General features: G+C 27.7%; 1 protein-coding gene across 1 annotated transcript in view; it reads right to left on the reverse strand.

Annotated features, from left to right (window-relative positions):
- Positions 1–6,453: 6,453 nt before the first annotated feature.
- The window catches only part of LOC107441037 (nephrin), a 342,812-nt gene continuing 323,741 nt past the window's right edge, over positions 6,454–25,524 (reverse strand). The window contains exons 19-22 of the mRNA XM_043050259.2: positions 23,291–23,445; positions 22,217–22,271; positions 17,088–17,167; positions 6,454–7,744 (exon numbers count right to left, since the gene is read on the reverse strand). Of these exons, the coding sequence (XP_042906193.1) occupies positions 7,454–7,744; positions 17,088–17,167; positions 22,217–22,271; positions 23,291–23,445 (581 nt within the window). The 3' untranslated portion in view covers positions 6,454–7,453. The remainder of the gene's footprint in view (positions 7,745–17,087; positions 17,168–22,216; positions 22,272–23,290; positions 23,446–25,524) is intronic.

Below are 25,524 nucleotides of genomic sequence, written 5' to 3' on the forward strand. Positions count from 1 at the left end.
ACTTGCATATATATATATATATATATATAGTCAGACCTCCTTCTAAATGTCACACACCTGGTTTTGCTAACGCTAACTTGATATTTCATTCCTCTTCTTCTTTATCTTTTGTTACCAATCAGAATGTTTTTTCCTTTATTTGTGTTTTCCGGAAAATATTTATTTTAAAATTTGTTCAATTCCTTCTGTACCTTTTTTATCTCTTGGTTTTGAAATAAATCTAAAAGTTTAAATATTTTGTATCTTCTTAATACTTCAGATAGGTTTAAGTATAACTCTGGTAATGTCTTTAAGAGTTCTTTTTAAGACTCTGATACCATTAAATAAACTTTAACCCAGAAAATAAGAGACGGAATTCAGCTCTAAATTATCCCTTATCTCAGTTTTCAAAAAGAAATACATTTTAATTCTTGTCAAAATTAAATATTACGCTTCATTATTTTCCCCAATATAATGCTACCATCAAACGCATTTCAAAGCACTTAGCAATAAGGGAATTCCAATTAGAAAATTAATTACTTATTATTCAATATAAAAGTATTTTTTCATCTCAGATAATTATACAGGTTGTGGGAAATAATGTTCTCAGCAGTATTCAATTTAATTGTTTCGAACTAAATTTAAATCAACCAAAACAGTAAAAAAATAGAATGATAAAGAAAGATTTTAAAGAAGACACATGTTTTAGACAGATAAATGAGAATATTTTTGTTCTGAAAAGCAGGAGATGGAAATTTTCCTGTAAATGACAATCACTTCAAATAGCTTTTAATTAAATTATTTTAGCTGTTAATGCGTGCCCACTGTCAAATTATAACCACCATTTTAAGATGACATTTTCGGAGAGGGATTTCAGTTTTATGTGTGGCAACCAATTTAATATCTTGTGATAATTAAGTTAAATCCATTCAAAATGGCACCGTAATGAATAAATAAACTAAAACAGATTATTGTGTTTAGGTTGCTTTGTTTTTCCCCTGCTTTCTTTGCTTTCAGGCGAGTTGTTAAGCATTTTTTTGTTTAATAGCGCGAACAAGATAATGTAATTTCTAAATGCAATTAAATGATTCACGTTTGAATTATTTAATTTTTTAAAAAATTTTTTGTTGCGTACATTTTTAATTTGTTTTCTAGTAACTAACGTTTTTCTTTGAAACTAGTGTTTTATGCATAGGTATTTATCCCGTCAAATTGCTCCCAATTTATTAATATTTGTTTTAAGCTTTGAATCTCATAGTAATATGTAGGTGACATAATTTATAGAATAAATTTAAGAAATAAAAATCTACATATTACAATAATTATTCCGTAACGTTACTTATGATCATAGATTTAAATTGAATTGAATAAAGAGTTTTTGAGTGCTCTTATTGCATATTTAATGGTGCAAATCGAACAGAACAATCCCTATCATAACTCAAAACACCTGAATGTTTATTTATATGCCAAATATGAATGCAACAGGCATCTCACCTTCAAAACACAGAAGACATCAAAAACATGTTTCATATATAAATACTCGTAAAACTCTCTCATATGTACAAAAACGTTTCTGAAAATCCTTACATGTTTTTTATTTACTTCTCGAAGGAATGACTGATAGAATGATATACATTTCAGCAGCAACTTCCGAATCTTCAATTAATGTTTCAAAATTTACTTATAATTACCTTAAATATATTTGCTAATTCTATTTGCTGCGACGTAGAAAGATTGAGCTGCCATATTTTTTTTAGATTTGAAACTAATATCTCAAAATTTACTCATAATTACCTTAAATATATTTGCTAATTCTATTTGCTGCGAAGTAGAAAGATTGAGCTGCCATATTTTTATTAGATTTGAAACTAATATTTCAAAATTTACTCGTAATTACCTTAAATATATTTGCTAATTCTATTTGCTGCAACGTAGAAAGATTGAGCTGCCAAGTGTTGAAAGGAAATATTGTCCAAATAACCTCTGTAAAATTAGAAGAATGAGTAAATTGTATCACTTTGGCAAATATATTGTAAAAATATTTCTTTATCAATTAGTTTAAAGTAAAACTTTCATTTATCTAGCTTCAAACCTTTGACATCGGTTTATTTGGAAATATTTGTTGACACAGCAATGGATATTTTTAGATTAATTGTTCATTGGTTTGAAAGTATTTTTGAATCTATAAGAAAATCTCGAAAGACTGAATTAGTTAAAAAGTAAACTTTTCCAAGGTAACACCCAAAAATCGTTTTTAGCATAATGTTTTTTTTCAAAATAAAAGCTCATAGAAACATTACTGAAGGAATGTAGAGGCTTCTGAATAGACTTTTTTTAAAAAAGAAAAACGTTTTGAGCCTTGTAGCTGTAGTGTGTCATCAGAATTGTACAATTAGAAAGTTGCAGTGAGTAAAAAAAATATCTTTTTGCGTGTAAAATTATATTAGAAGGAATTATTTTCAAAATTCATATGAAAATAATTTTTAATTTTGTACTTACAGTAGAGAAACATTTCTTTTAAACTGTGCTTTTAGTGTAAGTGAAGCACACATATTATGATAAAAACAAAATTTTATTGGTACATGAATGAATTTTAACTCACACATTCATATCTTACACGTACATTGACTTGATGTATAATAAAACAAATCGCCTTACAATTCCTCCAAAATCACTGTAAGATAGTTTTATATGCATCTTTATTCGTTTTTATGCATATAGTATTACAACGTAATAAGTTATTGTAATCTAGTAATCATAAAGTGCAAATAAACTATAAACGAGTCTCATGGTGAAAAAAAAATCAATCTCTTAACCAGATTAATTAGTATTGATTAAAAAAAATCAAATACATATAATGATGTAGGATTACGCATTTACAAATTTCTTAAAATGTACATATTAAACATGAAATACAAAAGCATTTGTTTTATTGCACATCTCAAGTATGGCATAGAACAGAAAAATTATCAATTGTACGATTAAAATGTTTTATGAACATCTATTACATTTTCAGCCTCTGAATGTAGCTCATTGGTATCGATATTTAATCGATATGACGTATTTGGTCAAGAAGGCACTGGTTTTCAAAACAGATCATATTTATGAAGATATGGATATATCAAACTATTACAGCCACATATTTAACTTTATTTCACATTTCTGTAGACAATCACGTTTAATCTTATATCTACTAATAATGAAAAAGAAAATATTTATTCTATATCATATAAAAACATAATGCAAAGAGAAATAACATTCTTAAAATATATGTTAGTTTTGATTGAGTTTTATGTTAATGGTGGAATCCTTAAAAACATTTTGAGATTTTGAAGTGCTTATTTCAAATATTATATTTACTTTATCACTTTAAATGTTCTTTCTTAAGTTTAAGGAACGACTCCATTTAGAAATTTGGGGCTGTAGGCATAGTATTGTTGAAGGCCTCACTGTGCGTAATCATGAATTAAATAGATATTTGTTAGTTGTTACAAAAAAACCTGAATAATAGCATGAAAAAATTATTTTTTTAAGAAAAATTGCAGACAATTGCAGAGAAAACAATGCGTGGCTATTAAAAATGTGAGGTCTTTTGCCATGGGATTTTGTTAAATCAGAGTCCTGCATGTTTTCATTTTCAGTGAACTAGTTTTTTTAATGTTTTTCAGTGTCAAAATTGTGTTTGGTAAAAGTATCTTGCACAAATTTTCTAAGGCAGAAGAACAAATAATTTTTTTGTGTAGCAACCCACAAAAAATAATTTTCAAACTGTGATAAAAAGGGAAGAAATAGTGTGAATCAAACAAAAGGTGATACTGGCGCAGAGAAAAAGTGTACATCTATTGTCAAAAATGCCATATTTTAAAAACCATTTATTTTCATTGTGTGTATTTCAATTATTCTATTGTTTACACTTAATCTAAAATGAAACATTTTACTAATGATAATTTTTGTTGAGTCATTTTTTCAATCAATTAATATCTAATTTACGCATAGGGATGATAGATTTTAATTAAATGGAAAAACAAATTCTTTGACAGGTGCCTTTTTTGTTAGTAACAAAAATTTTATAAAGTACCAAATATTAATATGATCTAAAGAAAATAAATTTAAATTGAACGTGGAATTTAAGCTATTGAATGTATAAACTTAATATATATACCTATCATCTTCATAACTTCTACTTTCTGTTGCTGTAATTTTTTTCCCTTTACAATACAATAATTTTAGTACAATTCAATTTTGGTTGTAAAACAATTATTATATTTAAATTAATCACCTCAAAATCAGCATTTGTTTAAGTAGGATTTTAAATTATCCTTAGAATCATTTTTACATAAAATGCAATAAATCCCTTCGTTTACCTTTTGCTTACTTCAAAATAAATTCTTACAAATAGTTACTCGTTCACATATCTATTATACTTTTTTAACGGAAATTGTAACGCATTTTTTAAAAAAAGGTTACAGGTACTTATAACATTTAACTTTCAAAACTACGTTTTCGTTTGTGTACCTCTTTTGGTGTTCAAAGCTTCGATTTAAAGTGGAATTTTTTAACTTAAAACCATAGAGTATCGATTCGTTGCATTAATTTCGTATGCATGTATTTAAATTAACTACTTGAAATCTTCGGCGCGCATTGGAATGTTCAGCAGAATATCAGGTTCTAATATTATTGAATTGTAAGTCGAGAATTGTTCATCACTACAAAATACATCAATGCGTTGCAAAATTTGTAATTTTACGATACATTTTGTGATTCAGAGTAACTTTAGAATGAAATTGGAAATATAATCACTGCGTAAATTTAAAATATACAATTGCTACTTGACGATTTATTTATTTATTCCTTATAAAATGTGAGTTATTCAAGTAATTTGAGTTTAATTTTCTATAAGGGATCTCCTTAGTGTGGCAGGTAGAGCTGAAGCTGGTTGATTAAATTTCATAGAACTGTAATTATACAATGCGTTAAAATACGAAAAAAAAACATTGTAGTACTTGAATGATGGAACTTGTTTAGCTAATCACTGGTTTGTTTAGATAATATAGGTAAATTATTTTTGCAGAAAAGAAAATCTTAGAAAATTCTTATAGTTTTGCTTTGCGTAGTGTGCCTGAAACCTGAATACTTTTGATATGTTTCTAATATCTAAGATATGTATTTAATACTACGTCAAAGATATTAACTAATCATAAATATGAAACAAGTTGCTTAATCTCTAAAAGTATGAAAGAAAAATAATTGCACCATTGCTTAATTTTTCGTTGCAAAACAGATCCTCATAGAAAATAATATTGTAATTTTGTTACTCTAAGATTCAATTATATCTGTATGAGTTTTTACAATATATTTGATGTTGCTTTAGAGAAATTGATTAATTACAAATATGGAACAAATTATTTGCGTCATAAAAATATAAAAGAAAAACTACTGCACCATTAATTATTTTTCTTTTGGAAAATGTCCTTATAGAAAAATATTGTTAATCCAAGCCTTTAACTTTCAATTATATCTGTATGGCTTATCACGATATATTTGATGTTATGTAAAAAAGGACTAATTAATCATATAGTAGGAACAAATTACTTGCGCCATGAAAATTTGAAGAAAAAAAATTGCACTATTACTTATTCTTTCTTAAAAAACAGATCCACATAGAAAAAAAAACATTGTAATTTTGTACTCAATATTCAATTATACTTATATATTTGATAATATATTCTCATAATATATTTAATATTATGTCAAAGACGCTAATTACTTGTAAATATGGCACAAATTACTTACCGAATGAGAACAGGGAAAAAAAACAATTGCAAAGTTACTTAATTTTCCATAGAAAAAAAATTTAATTTCGAAATTTAAGCATGTAGTTAATATAAGGCTTACAAATATGATGCAAACTAAGAAGAGAAATTTGAAATAAAAATGGTAGCACATTAATTTAAAATTTCCATTCTTCTGTTTTAAGTAACACCCCTTTAGATCGAAGTTGAGAGAGGTACACTTAATCCTTTTAGTGTGTAAAATATATACAGCGATATCAGACACATGAAGTAATCATATAAGCAATATTAGTTCTCAATAACATTTTTTATATTATTTTTATGTTTAGTAGATATTATTTTCATGTTTAGTCATGTACTAATTTTGTCAAAATCATAAGTAACAGAACTGTGAATACATGCAGAGCCGCTATTTGAACCGTGTACATATGCAGAAATGTAACTTAGAAAACTATCTTTGTTAATTCTAAAATAGAAAAATTTGAGTTGATAAGTTTTTATAATAAACAATATATAATAGTTTAATATTTAATAAATTATAATTCAATAGCCTATTTTTTGATTAATAAAACAATAGTTAAATTGTTCCTTTTTATTATGATTGTTTTAGCACATTGACAAATATTAATTCAAAGGACAAACGGTCATTTTGTTTAAAATTGCAATTTTGATATGCTTTATATTTTTTGATTTTGCAAATATGATATGTATTTTAATTAAATGTATATTAAAGTTTCTTGTAACTAACAGATATGTTTGAAATATTTTACAATTATAATTTGCGATTAAAACATAAATGTTGGATTGTTAAACTCAAGATTTTAGTCAAAGAAAGTATCTTGCAACATTTTGAAAAAAAAAACAACAAAATATTAAGGTCAAAACAGGTCATGTTCAACTAACTGTATGTATGGAGCTTAATTTTTTAATATTGTTAATTAAATGGTAAAAAAATGGTAAAAATTAAGTGAATGATAAATAATAGGACATTTTACTGTTGTTTCTGAATTTTCAAAAGCTGATATGTCTAAATTTGTGAAAAAGTTTCTTCCGATATTTTCATCAATAAAGTGATTATAATACAAAATAAAATAATTCTTCAGGGGAAAAATTTGATTGTTAGTATTGGCGATGTAAATAAAACGTATGTAAATGCATTAAATTTATTCCCTATTTTTGAAAAAAAAAAGTTTTACGAAACTGTTTTGCTGATTATTTTACTTTGCATTAATTAACACATTATTTTCTAGTAATACCAACATTTTCCATATTTCCACACCAGGGGATAGAAATCTCCAATTTTTTAAAACTTATTGCCAGTTTGAAGATTTCGTAATACTCCGCTCACTTCTTTCTTCAACTTTGCTTCATGAATCTTCTCGCAACTTTATTAACTGTAAAGTTTTAACTATTTAAACAATGAATCACCATTATTTTGTCTTCCACAGTAAAAAAAAGTACGATGCACTTTCAAATAAGTTATGGTTTAAAGTATAGAGAACGATACGTGGTTCAACGCTTCAAGCAACAAAACACATTACGTCACGAAAATTGTGTGAGCAGGAAAATTTCATCGGGCACTCACGGAGTAAGAAAGTTGAAGAGAAAAACACTGCTAGGAACTCGCAGTATTTTTGTTTGTTTGTTGAGAGTCATAAGAATGCGCAGTATTTTCTATTGAGTCATAAAAAATGGCCATCGAGTGTTACCAAAGATGGCTGATTTGCAGTTCCTTCGTGATGCAAGTGTGGAGTATGAAGAACAATTGTTTTTGTCTTTCCTGAAGTCAAATCGACTGCAGACACACCTAAGGCCACCGTGGCGCCACCTGGTTTTATCAGGGGCTCTTCTGTTACTAAAGGTGGGGGTGGGATGAAAAGTGCTGTATCAGATCTTGGTATACCTTCATTGAGCAATGAATTTCGTCTGAGATCTGTGATGTCATTGTCCGAAGAAGTTGAGTTGCAGTCTTCCTGAAAAATTAATATAATTTTACATAAATTTTTGCGTCAGAAAAAATTTTTGTTGGGAAGTTTGATATACCAGTATTAGTAGTAGGCTTTGGCTAGTTTATTTGTGTTATGTCTGAGGGAAAAAAATAAAAACCTCGCTCTTTTTCAAGCTAAATGCGTTTCACAAAGTATTTTCAAAACGAGTTTTTTTAGAAATAATTTAATGGAATATGAATGGAATTTCGCACTATGTTTTGTTATGCATGAATTTAGATAAATTAATTCGCCTTAATAATTTATGGGGATCTTGATTCACCACCCTTAATACATGTAATTAGAATTTCCAAAAAAATTATTCAGTAGGGGTCCCCAATCATTATGCAAACGATTAAAAAAGAAGAACACATAAATTTTCTAATAATCAGAAGAATTACTATTGAGGAAAGTAGAGTTAAAGATGTTTATAATAATCGCCTTTTGCGTTTTAGTTGAAAAAATGCTTAGATTGTAGGGGAAATGTTGAAGAAGTTTTTAATTTTTAATTATCTCCTTTTATTTCCTTTCAGTTTCCGTTGGCAACATCATTTATAATGTCAAAACAAGTTTAATTCTTGCAGGGAACTAAGGGAAGTAAAACATAATTATTATAATTACCTTTATTTACTTCGACTTCCTGCATAGTAAATCGTTAGAGTTTGATAATCTTTTTGTTTTTTCATCTTAACTTTTAATTTGTGATGTCCAGTGTTCATTTTTTTATTTTTCACTTGAAATTCAAAAGCGTGCATTAAGAGTAGACATTATGGAACATTGCATCTGAACTCAAGCCAAATGACTTTTAAAGCTCGTTAAAATAACCTAGCAGATTCGTTCACTAAAATATTTGATTGTTATCAAATTTTGTTCAAAATTATTAAATTTAAGTTGTTCTCTAAAACTCACTAAAATGCCCTTGATGTGCTTTTGTAGTAAGCTATTTGATTACTGTCCAATTTCGTCCAAATTATTTAATTCAAGTTATATTCTATGTAATCCATAGACACGTTCTTCACAAAGTTCTTTAATTACCGTTCGATTTTGTATACAATTTATAAATTCAAGCAGGACTTCGAAGTTCACTAAAATAACCAATGATAGACTCTTTTAGAAAATTCTTAGATTGCTGTCCAATTTAGTTCAGAATCGCTAACTCAAAGTCTATTTAAAACTTGCTCAAATACCCTTTTATGTTCATTCTGTGAGTTTTTAGATTACTGTTCGATTTTGTCCGCAACTTTTAAATGCAAATTGTAAAGCTCTCTTTAATACCCTTTGATACGCTCTTCCAGAAAGATATTATATTGCTGTCCTGCATTTCCAAAATAAATTGTATTAAAAGTTATTCAAATACCCTTTGTCATGATATTTCAGTAAGCTCGTCGATTACTGTCTAATTTCATAAAAATGATTTAATTCAAGTTATGCTTTAAAACTCACCATAATACACACGGAAGCTCTTTCATTGCTGTTCACTTTTGTGCAAAATTAATAAATTTAAGTTGGTTTTTGATGCTAATTAAATACCCACTGATTGTGTATAAAGCTTACTTAAATACCCCTTACCATGCTCTTTTGGAAAGTTATTCTATTACTGTCTAATTTTGTCCTAAATCACAAATTTAAATTGCATTTAAAGCTTACTGAAATACCCCTTAACATGTTTTTTTTCAGTAAGCTTTTCGATTATTGTCTAAATTTGCCCATACATCTAACTTCAAGTAGTACTCAGTGCTTTAAAGCTCAATAAATTCCCCTCTAAGAATTCTTCGATTGCTGTCTAATTTTATCCAAAATTACTAAATCAAATTGTATTGAAATATTTACTCAAAAACTATTTAAGTTGTTATCTTTGATTACTGTCCTTTGACTACTGAAAGCTCTTTGATTACTGTCCAATAACGTCCAAAAAGTTTAAATTCAAGTGGTATTATAAGGTTCACAAAAATAACCATTATAATGCTCTTTCAGAAAGTTTTCTCCAATGTTTTCCGAACTTGCAAACTCAAGTTCAATTTAAATGTTACTCAAATAACCCTTTACATATTCTTTGAGTAAGTTTTTCAATCACTGTTCAATTATGTCCGTAATTGCTAATTGTATGTCGTACTCTGTACTCTAAAGCCCAATAAATTTCTTCTCAGAAAGCTCTTAAATTACTGTCCAATATTGTCCGAAATTACTGATTAAATTTATATTCTAAAACTTATACAAATGTCCCTTCAGATAATCGCTCAGAAATTTCTTTGATTACTGTCAATTTTGTCCAAGCTTCACAATTCAGGTTATATTTTAATTATTTCTGAAGTATTATCAGTATTATCAAAATATATCAGCATGATTTGCTCACGCATATCCTCCTAAGAGTTATTTCCATAACGATAAATAATGGATTATCATCTATTCCTTAACGTGTCAAAATAGATTATTATGAATTAATATGACTACATGTCACATCAATTCTGAGATTAAAACCCAGATATGAATTGCCAATTTAGTAAATCTAACTCAAACAATTGATGAAATAAGCAAATGAAAGTAGAGCTTCTAATTGATGAATTAGAATTTCTCACTAAGAATTATCTGAAAAATCAATCAAGGATTTAAAAGACAGTTTGGAGAGCAAGATAAGGCAGATTTCATCGCCAAAATATCTCAGATTAGGAATGATTTATACTTGTCTGAGGTCACCCATTTGAATCTATTGTCATGAAATACACCAGTTTCTACTTTTAAATGTTTCTTAAAATATTGTATCAAAGTGTTTTTAATAAAATTTTACTACATTGGTGTTTTTGAATAGTTTTACTTAACTCTTCACTATTTTAAATATTTATTTTACTTGTATTGGATAGGATACAATTGCGAAAAATTAATCAGTATAATGGTTTAAGAATTCAAATTGATATTTTTTAAACAGTTATATATCTTTAACAATTAGAGGAAATAACAATTATATATTTTTAGCCTTAATATGTTTAAGCATATCAGTAAAATTGAAGCATGTGTTAAATTTTTTAAACGTATTAATTGTGTGCATTTTTTTTCTCCAAAAAATATGAAAAGAGCAAATAAAGAATTTTATGAGTATTTCTTAGTCACTTTAATGAAACATGTTGGATTTAATATGACAATAAGCTTAATACGACTACAAATGTTCAACTACGTAGCCTTGCAATACTGAACACAATCCAAAAGACAAGGGAACTCCTTGATCTAGTATCGGGAGAAATTTGCCTTCGCGAAGGGCTTTCTGATGTAACTAACCCGCCTTTGCGTTACATGGAGGGGAAAACCACGAAAATCTCCCATGCTTAGCCTGACTGCAAGGGGATTCTAACCTATGACCGGGCTACCACTGAGGATAGTTTACGTCAGTACTGTGGTTGGTGCAAGCCGGATGCGGAATACATATCGACTCCATAGCCCCTTGTTTTTGAACTCAATCCAGAAACAAGGAAACTACTGGATCAGTTCCCCCAGTATGATTCATTATGGGAGCATGGAGGACTTTGTAACGTGCATCAGTCACCATATACTACACGTAGAGTCTTTGGCTGGCTGGGATCGATCCCACGATCTCCTTGACATGGGCCCAGTCAACCAGGCTGTCCCGGCCTTGTGACATATTGTTCGAAAAACTCGGAAAAACTTTTGAAAAAAAAAAACAATAAACAAGAATGTGCAAGTAATGTAATAAAATCAAGTTGGGTAGAAACTATGTCTGATGCAAACGCAAGGGAAAGGTCACAAGAAAAAAATAAGGAATGACCAATAAGGCATTTGTGTACAGGAATCCGTATTAATCCTATAATTACACGTATTCTGTCAAGCTTGCAATAGCCAATTAAAAAAAAATGACATCTTTCTGACTGTATATTATTTTATACCAATTTCTGAAAACTTGAACTAATAAAACTTTTTACTCTTTTCAGTTGAAAATAAGCCCTATTTTCCTGCATTTCCCACATGTATATTATCCCAGTGCCAGTTGAATTTCAATAAGGTATATTGATAAGATAAAATGGAAATAAACTAAAACATTTTAGACTATTTTATCCCATTGTAGCAATTGTACAATAGATATTTATCCTGTTTCTACTTAAATATACATTGAATCCGGGGAACTATTCTAAGATATTGAACTTCATATTGTTTTAAAAATGTTCAATTGTAGCAGAATGTAATTCAAACATTGCAACTCAAAATAAATATTGAATGCATAATTCATCAAAATAATATTACCTTGGCAAAAACAGTTGTGAAAATTCTACGCATTGAAAATAATATAATAAATAAATTCCTGTAAACTTAGTAAGTTGATTTCTAGAAATTTCTACTTTCTAAGCTCCAAGAATTTCAAATTTAAGAAGCATTTCAATTTCTTGTGTTTCAAAATCAGACTTTGTAAATAAGAAATTAATTTTTTTCCTAATTATATAGTTCCCGAAACTGAAGCAAATTTTGAAGGAAATGAAATTGGTTGGAATAAATGTTTAAGCTGTAAGATCGTTTACCTCTGGGAAAGTTTTTCGAAATATTTCTGTTAACATGTCCCATAAAATAAAATAAAATGTTTTAAACTGTCTAGACAGTTTTAAATTTTTTCCTTTTTACATGGATTTTCCAGAAATCTCGTTTTTTTTTTCAAGTTCTCAAATTAAATTCTTTTTTTATTGTTCTAACTTAAATTGTTCTTATGGATTCCATCTTTTTTATGATTGCCAGATATGCTGTAAAAAATATTCTTTTTTCTTGTCCCATACTCTTACAGGGAATTCCATAAGCATATGAACTTTAAGTGCATTAATACATAAATAAGTTATATTGTTTAAGCTTTATCAATTTGAGTAACCATGGATATTTTTGGAACTGTAATGAATTTGGGAATAAAATATACGCATCTGATGGAGTGTTTGCGAAAATATTCTTAGTTTTTTTTAAAGTTTAATGAACACTTCTGTTGAAAGCCTTTAAAAGCATTTTGCTTTGAAATAATACCTTATTAATAATGAGTTTTTAAACCATCCAGAAATCGGAAATTCAAATCTTGAAATAAATGAATTATATTAAAAGTTTATAAAAATGCTCTTAATTTAAAAGCTTTAAAAAAATATTTCGACTTGAGTTAATATAGAATTAATAATAAGTTCTTAAATCCTTCAGGAATCGAAAATTTAGATCTAGAAATAAACGAATTATATTTAGAATTTGTAAAGATATTATTAGTTTTTCAAATAGTTTAATTCGAACTTTTGCTGAAAGCCTTTAAAAACATTTTGCTTTGATTTAATACAGTATTAATAATAAGTTTTTAAACCGTCCAGAAATCGGAAATTTAGATCTAGAAATATACGAATTAGATTAAGATTTCGCAAAAATATTCTTTTTGTTTTTTAAATAATTTAATGAAAATTTTTGTTTAAGACATTTTTACGTTTGAAATAGTTCAAAAATCTAAAAATTTCAATCTGTGAATATAATTTCAGACATCTATATAGATGAAACAGAATGTTCATATGTTATATGTATGCAGAATGTTCATATGTTAAAATTGTTGATTTGTATATGTGTGCACATTATACAAATCAACAATTCTAAACTGTTCCTCACCAAAATTAGTGTATATACATACCTTCAAAGACACGATGTCTACTTTACATTTTTCTCCGATTATAGGTTCTTGCATTATATCCCAAAGAAAGATTGTGCATTGTTGATTAAAACTGAGTCATTGATCATTTACTTTTTCTTCACACCGTACAAAGAAGAGGTATTCAGTTAGTATTGATATATTTGGTAATTATTTAAACTGTACCACTATTGTGCAGTTTTAATACTGATACAGCGAAGTGTCTTAAGATCCTGCGAAAGGTGTGAAAAACTACATGATAATGGTAATTTTTGCTTCCATAGCATTATAGCGATACTTGACCCATAGAGCATTCGCCTTCCAATGAGGTGAATCGGGTTCGAATCCCGGAGATGGCTGGTCGATATACAATTCGCATCTAGCTTTCACCAACCACAGTGCTGACGTGAAATATCCTCAGTGGTAGACGGATTATGGGTTAGAGTCCCCTTGCCGTCAGGCTAACCGTGGGAGGTTCTCGTGGTCTTCCTCTCCATGTAACGCAGATGCGGGTTAGTCTCATCAAAAAAGTCCTCCACGGAGGTAAAATTCTCACTATACTTGATCCAGGAGTTTCCTTGTCTTCCGGATTGGGTTCAAAATTACAAGGCTACGGAGTTGTACATAAGTAGTCGTAAACCTAAAAATTGGGTCGACAATTCAATGACGGGTGTAAAAAAAATACTTGATCCAGAAATTCCCTTGTCTTCTAGATGGGGTTCAAAATTACAAGGCTGCGGAACTGGACATTAGTAGTCGTAAACTCAAAATTGGATTGGCTGTTCAACGACGGTTATGAAATAGTTAACACTTGGATGTTTTCAATTATTGTTTAAATGGATTAACATTGATTAAGATGTTTCTAAAAAAATTTCGTTACTAAAATTTAGCACAAAAAAACTTATTTATCAAAAAGCAAATAATACACAAATTGAAGCAAAAGAAACAGAGTGCTTGAAAGCACATAAATGAACATACTATAGTTTTGCTTCTCCAAGCTGGAACATTCTTCAGTTTGTCTATAAATACCAAATAACAGTTTTAAAGTAAGGAGATAAACACGTGCAAGGTGGTTTAACCAATAGCAACAAAGGAACAACCTTGAGCAAGGTATTAAAAAGAAGAGAGATAAAAACTGGTGTGATGGGATTAGACGGGAAACTCAGGGTGTAATCGATTAAATGAGGGTGGGATTGTTGATTTCAAATATTGGTGATGGGTGGGATGCTAGTAATTTAGTTATTGCTCTTTTTAGCATCCCACCCTTTCCCAATACTTGGAAATCTGTTCTTATATAACCATTTGTCCCCTGAATTTCCCCTCAAGTCCCCTAACACCTCTGTCTTATCACTCTTCCCTTTATTACCTTATTCAAGCTTGTTTCTTTGCCCCCTTAGTTCATTTTACATTTCAACTGCCATTTGGTGTTTAGACTCTTTGGAAAGTTCTAGTTTAGAGAACCGAAACTATAATATGTTCATTACTGTACGTTATTCGATCTTTAGTCATGTTGTTTCATGCTTTTACCTAGCACAAAGTAGACCCTATCCTCTTTTTTGAAACCGATGAAAACTTAATAGTTATCTACGTTTTAAATATTGCTGATAGCTGAATTATATTGTCATAATTTTTTCAAAAAAGAATCCCAACTAAATTTCGTGATTAATATTAGCTATATTTTCCTTCTTCTAATAGAGTGGCTAAGTTGTATTTTATATGTTTCTAAAAATACTGTCTTATAAAGGCAAAATTCAGTAATCTATCATTTAAATAAGCGTACTTAAAATGTTTTTTAATATTATTTTTTTATTTTATTTTTACTCAAAATTTAATGAAATTTTCTGTTTTATAATTAGAAATAAGTAACCAATTGTCCATAAATTTTTTTTGTGTATTTGTATAAATTTTAATGTATAACTTATATTGTATTAATTTTAATGTAATGTATTTGTATACATTTTAATGTATTAAATTTTAATGTATCTGAATGTTGCTTATTCGATACAATAACAGATTTAATAATTTCAGGGAAAAAAGAGGGACTCTTTACATTTTTTTAAGGATAGTGTATAACGAATTATAGTTTATTTCTATCGACCAGTTTATATGGTGGTGATATATTTGATCTCATACCATGAATGTCCCGGGTTCGAGTCCAGCTAAGGGACGTCGGAGCTGAACGACGTGAAATATAAAAATTCTCTGATGATTATATCAAACTCGTAAGTTTTTGATCCCTCAATCGTTTAATGTTACGCAATAAATATAAAAATTAAAAAATAACTAATAAAAATTTTAAGGATCTGTTTCACTAAACAGAAGGCCTTCATGGCAAATTTCTCTGCAGTACCCTGACTGACTAAAAATATGTAATGCGTACAAACATTTTCTGCAGTGATCTGTTTCAGGAAATTTTTGCCAACGTGTTTTTGCCATAGTATACAGATAATCTTCGGCAACTTTGCTGCCAAGAATTTTCCGTTATGTAATAGAAATCTTCATTATTTATTTTTTCACAGTGTAGAAATGACTCTTCTGTTTACCTATCTTTTCCATTTTTTTCTGTTCTCACTTTAAAATGAGAGCAAAAAAAGTGCACGATAGGCTTAAAAAAAGCTTGCTTTTAATGATGGTACATTTTTTTCTCATTTTCACTCAATTTCTCTTTGATCAAAAATAATTTAAAAATATTAAATATTTCACAAATTTATATTGCTAGTATAATTTTTAATATTCATTTTTTTAGTTAAATCAATTTAGAATTTTTTTTTCGTCTTTAAAAAGTAATTTAGGTGATATTTAGTTCAATCAAAAAGTTCTCCACCACGACGAATTTTTCCCAATACTTGATCCAGGAATTCCATTGTCTTCTGGATTAGGTTCAAAATTACAAAGCTACGGAGTTGAACATTAGTAGCCGTAAACACTAAATTTGGTCAGCTGATAAATGTCGGTTATAAAATAAAATTTATAGTCCTTCGGGCTGTGGTGGCTCAAGGGAAAAAGCATTCGTAGCAACGTTAGCCCATAGCTGGGATTCGTACTAGGATGACCTAGTGCAAAAACCCAGCTATGGGCTGGTCCATACGAATTCTGCACTCTGCTCGATTTGACTACAGTGTTGACGTAATGGTAGACAGATGATTGGTTAAAATCCCTTTGCCGTCGGGCTAATCGTGAGAGGTTTATCGAGGTTTTCTTCTCCATGTACCGCAAACGTGGGTTTCTTCAAATTTTCTTCTACGTAGGCTAGTTTATCTCAATGTTTGATCAAAGAGCTCAATTTTCTTGTGGGTTAGGTTCAATAATGTAAGGCGAGGGAGTTGAACATTAGTAGCCGTAAACGCAGAATTACGACCGTAATATATGAAATATAAAAATAAAATTTATATTCCTTAGATCAGTTATAATAATCATATTTAAATAACTCAATATCATTAAAAATATTAATTAATATCAATTTCACTAATTTCTGGTGGTGGTTTAGAGTTTTCAAATTCTCTTTCTCAATTTATACGGCTTTCAATTTATTTAAATCCTTATTTTAAAATAAAATATTGATTTGCGTGATATTTTAAAATATATAATGTTTCTACCGGTGATGTGTTAAATTTAAATAACCGTATAAAAATAAATATAATTGAACTAAAATATTTTGTGCGACACTCGTATTTAATTTATTATATATTTACTTACTTTTACATAGCTGTGTCCATTTTTTAATATATCTGGACAGCTGTTTTCTGCTGAGTTGTGCCATCTTTGATTATGAGTTCCTGTTTAAGAAAATAAAGTTAAAAGCATTTTAATATAGATAATATTTGAAACACAATAAGCGAAATATTTCTCCCTTCTTCACTGTTAAACATGAAATTTAATGAAATTCCCCGCGTTCAAAATATATTTTTCTCGCAACTCATGTTGTTGTTTATGTTTAGTAAAATTTAAAATTTCGGGAAGTGCTTAATTAAAAGTGATACTTTTACAAGGATTTTTCCACACTAGGGACTTTTCCAAATAAAACATTTTAGAAGCGATGTAAAAATATATAATTTATGCAATAAAAACTTATATATATAAGTTATGTGAAGCTTTAGATAATCTGTGGAAAGAACGATAAAATGCTTCGATTCTTTTATATTTTATTTTTATTTTTTGAAATCCGAGATGAAAATTTTCAAAGCTGTTAATCTTCAGTAATTTGCATATAAATAGCTTAGAAGCCCGAAAACTCTTTTTACGAACGCAAAAGAATTTGACATTGGTTTTAAGACCACAAAGACTCATCTCTTGTGGAATGAAATTTTAATTATCTTCCTTTTATTTTCATTTTCTTGATAAGAAAAGTCCTTTAAAAAGACTTAAAATATTGAAAAAGTCTTAAGTTTTGAAAGGATGCACCGAATTTAGAATTTAAGCATACGATTATTTTTTAGGAAATGAGAGGGATTTTATTAATAACTTTTTCATCATGACTTTGAAAATTAATTATCATAAAATGTGGTGACAGGGAAACATATGAAAAAATGATTCATTACTTTTTAATGTTGGAGCAAGGCTTTGTTAATTAAAATTTAATTTTCAAATTAATTTTTTGAATCGGTACAGTTGCCAAAGTAAGATGAACGTAAAATACATGGGTTTGGGACAATGTAATTCTTATTAAGAACTGAAATTCCTAAAACGTTTAATATGAATTAACGTGAAGGAAGTTAGGCACATAAATTCTTACGAGCATTTAACATATTCTTAAAAATAATGGCAAATTTGTTTAAAAAACACTTAAATTGAAAATGAATCTGTATTTCTTCGACCATGATTGAAATATTTATATCTTAAGATTTAAAAGCACTTACAAGTAAGAAATCCATAATGAAACTCTCAAATCAAGTTTAATTTTTAATACATCATGATTCTTTAAGAAATGAAGTGCATTTTTAAACGCGCATTTTTGAACTCCCTAAACAAAAAAAATCAAGCAATAAGCAACATTTAAAGAAAAAAAATTTTTTTTGACTCATGCTTTTTTTTTTTGCTATAACTTTAAAAATATTCAATAAAATTAAACAAAATATTTGGAGCAATTTAAAACAAATTACAAACTTATTGCTTAAAAATTTGATAACAATATTTTAAAAAATGAGCAAGGTATGATTATTTAAACTAGTTCTTTTGTACTGCGCATGAGTAAAGCATTAAAAAAAAATTTCATAATTTTATAGTGAATTGCATTCGACAACTTCTGGAAAAAATTTGATTTAAATATCTTAAGACCTATGAAGTTTCAAGAAATTTTCTAAGTAGTTTTTGTATTTTTTTAAAAGAAAGTTCAGAACTATAATGTTCAAAACGAAAAAATTTTGTATTTTTTTAAAAGAAAGTTCAAAACGATAATAACAAAAATTCAAGACGAGTACAAAGTAAAACAAAAAAATCAAGTAAATACAGAATAAAATACAACTAGGAATATAAAACAAAGGGAGTGATTAGACGACCATGTACTGGCTGACATTTTGTAAAAATAATGTTAAAATATTTTCATAACTAAGTTGCGAGATTACAAAATATGAAATTAAAGAGCAAATGGAGGGTAGAGGGATATATTTTTTAAAGCGCTTTCTCACTGAAGTATCGAACCTCATTCGATCTGCTTTTATCTTGGATTAGCTTGAAACTGGATTGGCACAAGGTAGTTATTTTGTTCTGTATAATTCAAAATTTATCATTAATAAAGGACGAATTTTAAATATAACATAATTTAGATGATTTTTAAGGAAATTATTGAAGTTTAGTGAAAAAATATAAGAAAAATTTTCAGCCGCATATTTTCCCGAATCGCACATGATCCAATATAGAAATCAAAAAATTTTTCAATCTAAATAAATTTATTAACAATTTCAACATTCAATTCACTCAATGATTTGAGTGAAATATTGATGATTGAGATGATTTGATTGAGATGATGATGATTTGAGTGATCATAAATAATAATCACTAACTGTAGTGACACAACATCTTAAAAAAGAAAGATTTCCATCTTTTTAAAAATATTGCAAGTATTATTTTCAAATTAAATTTATGAATTGTTACTAATACTAATTTGATATAAATATTAAATTTATGATGCATTCACAATAATTTAATTCTGATTTATAACTTAAATTCTTCACGTTTGTAATATGGTTTTAAGTAAAGAAAATTTAAAGCAGAATTTTTTGTTTTTTTATTATATTCTCAACAATGTCAATAAATGTAATAAAGAAAATTTTAAATAAAAGTTTTTATTCAATATTTATCAGAAAATGATTGCTATTTAAAAATTTATGTTTAAATATTCAAAAGCGCAAAAATATGTGTAATAATATTCATATTAATATGTTTCATCGAATAGTTTTAGGCAGAGAAACTCTAAAAAACTAATAAAACACTAACTAATTTGAGAGAAACTATGATTTAAAATAATATTTTCGATGAAGAAAATGATATTAAATTTATCTATATCTAGATGTATCGCTTTAAAACACAAAAATGTTACTAAAATTCTCGTTAACTTTCAGTGTTGCTCTAATTTCGAAAAAGTCTTTTAATTTAAATATCATTATTATTTAATCTTTATATTCATACGCACTATTAGAACAAAACTAATGCGATATTTATTTAGTAATGATAATAAAGAATTCAAAAAGTTAATTAAGTTTCATATAAATATTCTTTGAAACATTTATTAAATTTTTACAATTTTTATCATTCAAAGGCATGAATGTGTTTTAAGTGCTTATACTTTTAAAAAAAACTACTAAAATAATATTTAAATAGAAATAATATTATTATACATTTCATTATAATGTAAAAAATAATATTTTTATATCAAATATTATCTGAAGAAAAAAATATAAACTTTTAAAGGGAAATTAAATTTAATTTAATAAAATATATTGTGACCTTAAAATGTTAAATGTGACTAATAAATTTCGCAATCCATAAAATGCAAAAAGAAGTAGTAAAGATCTTTTTACTTTTTATATGTGGTGTGAAATCTTTTTATGTAAAATGATGGTGCAATGCATTGCGTACTTGTACAATGAACAAAAACAGGAACTCCTTGGATATTTGACAAAATCTGAACTTGATCTCTCGAATGATTCTGGGGAAATCAAATTTTAAAAAAGTCTTATATTTAAAATTAGATCTCTCAGAAAATATACGTCCCATTCGAATGAGAATTTTAGTATCTGACTTTTTTGAAACTCAATTTCTCAGGCTCTATTCGACCGACTTAGCTCATATTTTGTATTTCGCCATATAAAATTACATTCATTAAAATACTGCAAAACTTTACAATAAATTTTTTTTTCAAATTTCTTCTTAAATAAAATAATAAAATATAATAAATATTTACTAAAAGTTACTTTGGCATATCTTTGGGTAAAGGAGTTTTATAATTGTATATAAAAAGCTTTTAATTCACTTAGAAATTTCTCGAGATACAGCGAAATAACTCTTTGCTTATCACTAATTCTATCAAAGTAATTTTTTTTCGTGTTCATTTGGCATTGATTTTTCGACATTAGGTCATTTTCTGAGTACTTCCACTCTTAACAAAGTTCTTATTTTTATGAAAGAGTTTTACTTGTTTAGCAATGGCTGACGTTTTTATTCTTGAGCGCAACTGTTCATTACTTCATGGCAACCTAACCACTTTGGTTTCAATTTCATCTTCAGTACTATTCGATACCTTACGTGAAATTTTTTTTCCGTTTTAGTGTGGCTATTGACTTAGTTACCATTTTGTCACTAACAACCTTTAACAAACCTTTCCTTCCTTTATTGGAATCAATCTTTTCCACTTCTTCCGTAACTGATGATTCAATATTAACATGATTTTTACTCCATAGTTTAGTATCACTAGATTTTTTTTCTGAAATTCTTTCAATTCTAACACATTTTTCTTTTTCTCTCGCAGTCTTTTCCATTTTCTACCAAAACTATTTCATAATTTTTCGACGAAAAAGTGTCGACATATGGTGCTCTTTTCATCATTTCTGCGGTGTTATCTCTTCCTCTGCAGCTTCCACCACAAAACTGACCTGGTTAATTTGGCAACCCTTCTTTTCCCAATTTAATATCTCTCTGAAAAATCCGTCGACCAATTCGTCTTTTGGTACTGCGCTACCTATTTCTAAATCTGTTTGGACTAACTTACAACACCACATTGATAACATTATACGACAACAACATCATACGATTTGTTTTTGTTTTAATAGCTAAATACAGTAAGCGATAACTGTAAGAGTTGAAAATGTCAAAGGATATCTTATTAGAAAACATGTAAATGGAAGCCTCGATAACGATAAAAAGCTTCGATTAATACGCAAGACATAATTTTGCTTTCAGTTTTTCTCGAAGACTTTTTCATTTATTTATAATTTCTTGTGAAAGAAAAACTTAAAAGAATTATTAAAACAAGGGAAATGTTTTTCAATTTCAGTTAATTATCAAGTTAATTATCTAGTTAATTCAGCTAATACCAGTTAATGATCTATATTTATTCTCCTATACCTCTTTGCCTTTAAATTTATCAAAAATTAGAAAAGTGAGAAAAAAATGTTTAAATTTAATCTATAAAAATTAAGTAATTTTAAAAATTTTAATGTCTATTTTTGAGGATCAATTTTTGTGATGAGTTGTTTTTCTCATCCACTCTAAACTGTAAAACAATATTTATCACATGATAATATTAGTGAATTGAATGATTTCTTGTTTTAAATTTCCAATAAGCATACAAAATATGATTATTTAGGATAGTTAAACTTATATTATCTTACTTGGAGGAACTTTCGGTCCAATTTTCGAACTTTTTCCAGGCTCTGAATCTTGCTTCTGTAAATCAAAACAAAAATAATTTGAAAATTGTTCGCTACAATATAAAGTATATAAAACTAAAACATGCCGTGCAATTTTTTAAACAAATCAAAGTAAACATTTGTTGCTTACAGAAACTCTGGTATACCGGTATAAAAATTAAGCACAAAAAGCGAAATTAAAAGCAGTTTCATATACAAGAAGTTTTAAAAAAATCGGAACTAATTTACATAAAATGTTCGAGTGATTTTTAGAAAAAAATAGCAATGTGAAATGCTCCCTCAGATTAAAAACTAAGGAAAATTAAATAAAGTTATACAAGAAAGAAAATAAGTGATAATAATTATTTAATGTTATAAAGAAATTTAAATAAAGTTAATGAATTATACAATAGCGATGTGAGCAATGATTTGTTCCACAAGAATGCAAATAAAGCAATGAAATGCATTTCAAATGAGAACATTATAATAAACTTTGCTAAACATTGAATTATTCTTGAAGTTCCTTTAACTACATTGTAAATAAGTGTGTTGAGGCTATTTTAACAAATGGAGAAACTAAAGTAACCAACATTTTTCTCCATGCTGTAATTTTATGTGCTATATAAGAATTTATTTAAAATTTTAATCACTAGTTTCTTTCATTATTAAAAAAAACTATGGCTTTCAAAATATTTGAACAAATATATGTACCACTATACTCCTATGGGGTAACGGGGCAACTCACTTCGTAAATATTTACATGTGCTTCAAGTCCTGTGTCTAATATAAAAGGATTTTGAAAAAAAACATATAATTTCAAATATAAATTACTTTAATACGAAACAATACTTTAATAACATCAATTCGAATACAAAAGTAATGTGCGCAAGGGAGACTGCACAAGGGAGTAATTAAATATAAGTATCGGTGAATCAAAAAAAAAAAAAAAATCGGTGAAATGGATTTTAAAAATCAAAACACGAAAAATATTATAGATTTAGATTCAATATTCAAAGAGCCACAGCGATTAATATACAAGAAATTACAATTTCTTACCATAATTTCTTTCATTAATATTTCTTCATGGAATGTATCGTCACATTCATTTAAAGGACTTCTCAAAGCTTCACCATTAATTGTGTCATGATATTTATCTCTACTATACATACTAGAATCTGGAGGTGGACCTTTACCTTCAGAAACTTGATACCCTAAAGTAGGAAGGAAATTACACTGTAAAAAAAATTCGTATTCCTTGAAAAATAATTATTTTTAAAAAATAATTATTAATATTTTAAAAATAACTATTGTTATCGCTTCAACTCAATTAGCGTTCTGAACAAAAATAAAAAATGGCAATATTCAAAGGTTTGTTACTTACTTTTTTATATTTATTATTCATTATTTAAATTTATCATTAAATATATATTTCTTATTTAAATTTACATTTATATGCTTTTACAATAAAATTGATTTTAGGTTATGAAAAGGATTTTAAGAGACTCTCAACTTTTTGAGAGTGAATTTAATATTTTAATAATTTGCCAGCTTTTTACTTTACACTAAAGTATAAAATTATTTTTTGCTAAAGCTAAAAATGTTATATTTATTTTTTGTTACATTTTTCTGTTTTAAAGAAAACTATAGGAATGTACTACATAACATATTTTTAAAATTATAATGAACACATCCAAATTAGTGCAAAACTTAATTCCTTAAGCACTGAACGTAGATAAACTCTAACTAAAATTTGTATTAAATTGAAAAAATATGCTAAATAAAAGTAAAAAAAAAAAGTGATTTTGTAATAAATTAAAGAAAATCAAAAATTTTTGAAGCGAACACAGTGGAAAAATTGTTTTGCTGCATTTATATAAATATTTGAAAGTATCTTATTCCTGTGCAGGGATTTCAAATCTGAAATTAGTTTTACCTCTAAAGTTACAGATTTTCTTAAATGTCATTTTTTATTGAAATGTACGAGTTCAAGAACGCAATATATAACAGAGAGTTGCATAAATTTTTTGACAGACTTCTAAGGGAGTAAAGGCAGATTTTCAGGAAACAAATTGTATAGCAACTCATGCTCGTAAATGTCATTGTACTCGTCTAGAGGCTCCTTTCTATTATGGTTTTTCCAGGAGAACACCAATGAACAATTTATAATAGGGAAGCACTTTCAGCTGCGTATGACGATATTTATGGGCATAAATACTTATGTGATTTTGATTTTAATGATGTGCCCTAACTTTCCCAGAAGTTTGTTGAAATATTTATACAACTCCATGTTATATATGCAGTTTTTAAACCGTTCAACAAAAATTAGACTAAAAATATCATTTTTCTATAAAAGAAGAAGCTGCTTGAAGAGAGAAACCAATTGCAGAATTTGAAATCATTGATATGAAAATATCTGTGATCTGTTTAAAAATCTCATGCAACAAAAAAAAGGAAGGAAAAAATTCTCTGTGTAATCTCACCTGCTCACAATCAATTTAACCTCTAATTAAATATCTGAACATTTCCAAATTAATTTCAAAATAAGCCTATTTATACAATACATAAGTAGAATACAGTTTAATTTCATAGAATGCCATAGTGCATACAATTCCTTAATAAAATTTTAGTTTGAATTTTAAATGCAAAATCTTGAATAAACTTTTGTTATTTTAAACAGTAAGACTGTGTAATTTTAAACCGTCTTTTATTTTAACGGTACTTCTACGGTAAGAGTTTTTTTTTAAAGAAATTAACTTCGGTACAGAGAAAAAAATCATCAAAATTTCACTTAAGATGGATATGCAGCCGAAAAGACAACTTTGTAATAAAACCTATCCAATAAATTTTAAACATTCTTTTTATTACAACTACTGTCTCCTTTGGAAGTGCAGAAGCACCATTCCCACTTCTAAATCATAATAGATAGCAAAGAAAAGCCATAAAAATAAGGAAACGTATGCTTAGTTTCCCGCAAATAAATTCTCATATCTACTTCTCAAATTCAGTCCACAAGACACGAACACCTCCAACCAGCTAAATGAGCATGTCATTTTAGTTTCATCTCTGTTGCCATAGAAACCAAGTTTTTTTAATGTTATTTTTGCCTGGATGCGCTGCACATTTTTGTCTCATTTTACCAGCAGTTTTTCCTTTATAGGCTTTTCTACCAGCAATAAAAAGTTGCAGTAAAAAGGAATTCCGAATGAACATTTCCAGTTTACTACTTAACATGTTTTTTGAGTTGTCGTATGACTACCAGGAAAAAAAAATACATACTTAGATGAGTGATA

This window comes from Parasteatoda tepidariorum, chromosome 5 (genome assembly GCF_043381705.1).
Source record: "Parasteatoda tepidariorum isolate YZ-2023 chromosome 5, CAS_Ptep_4.0, whole genome shotgun sequence".
NCBI lineage: Eukaryota > Metazoa > Arthropoda > Arachnida > Araneae > Theridiidae > Parasteatoda > Parasteatoda tepidariorum.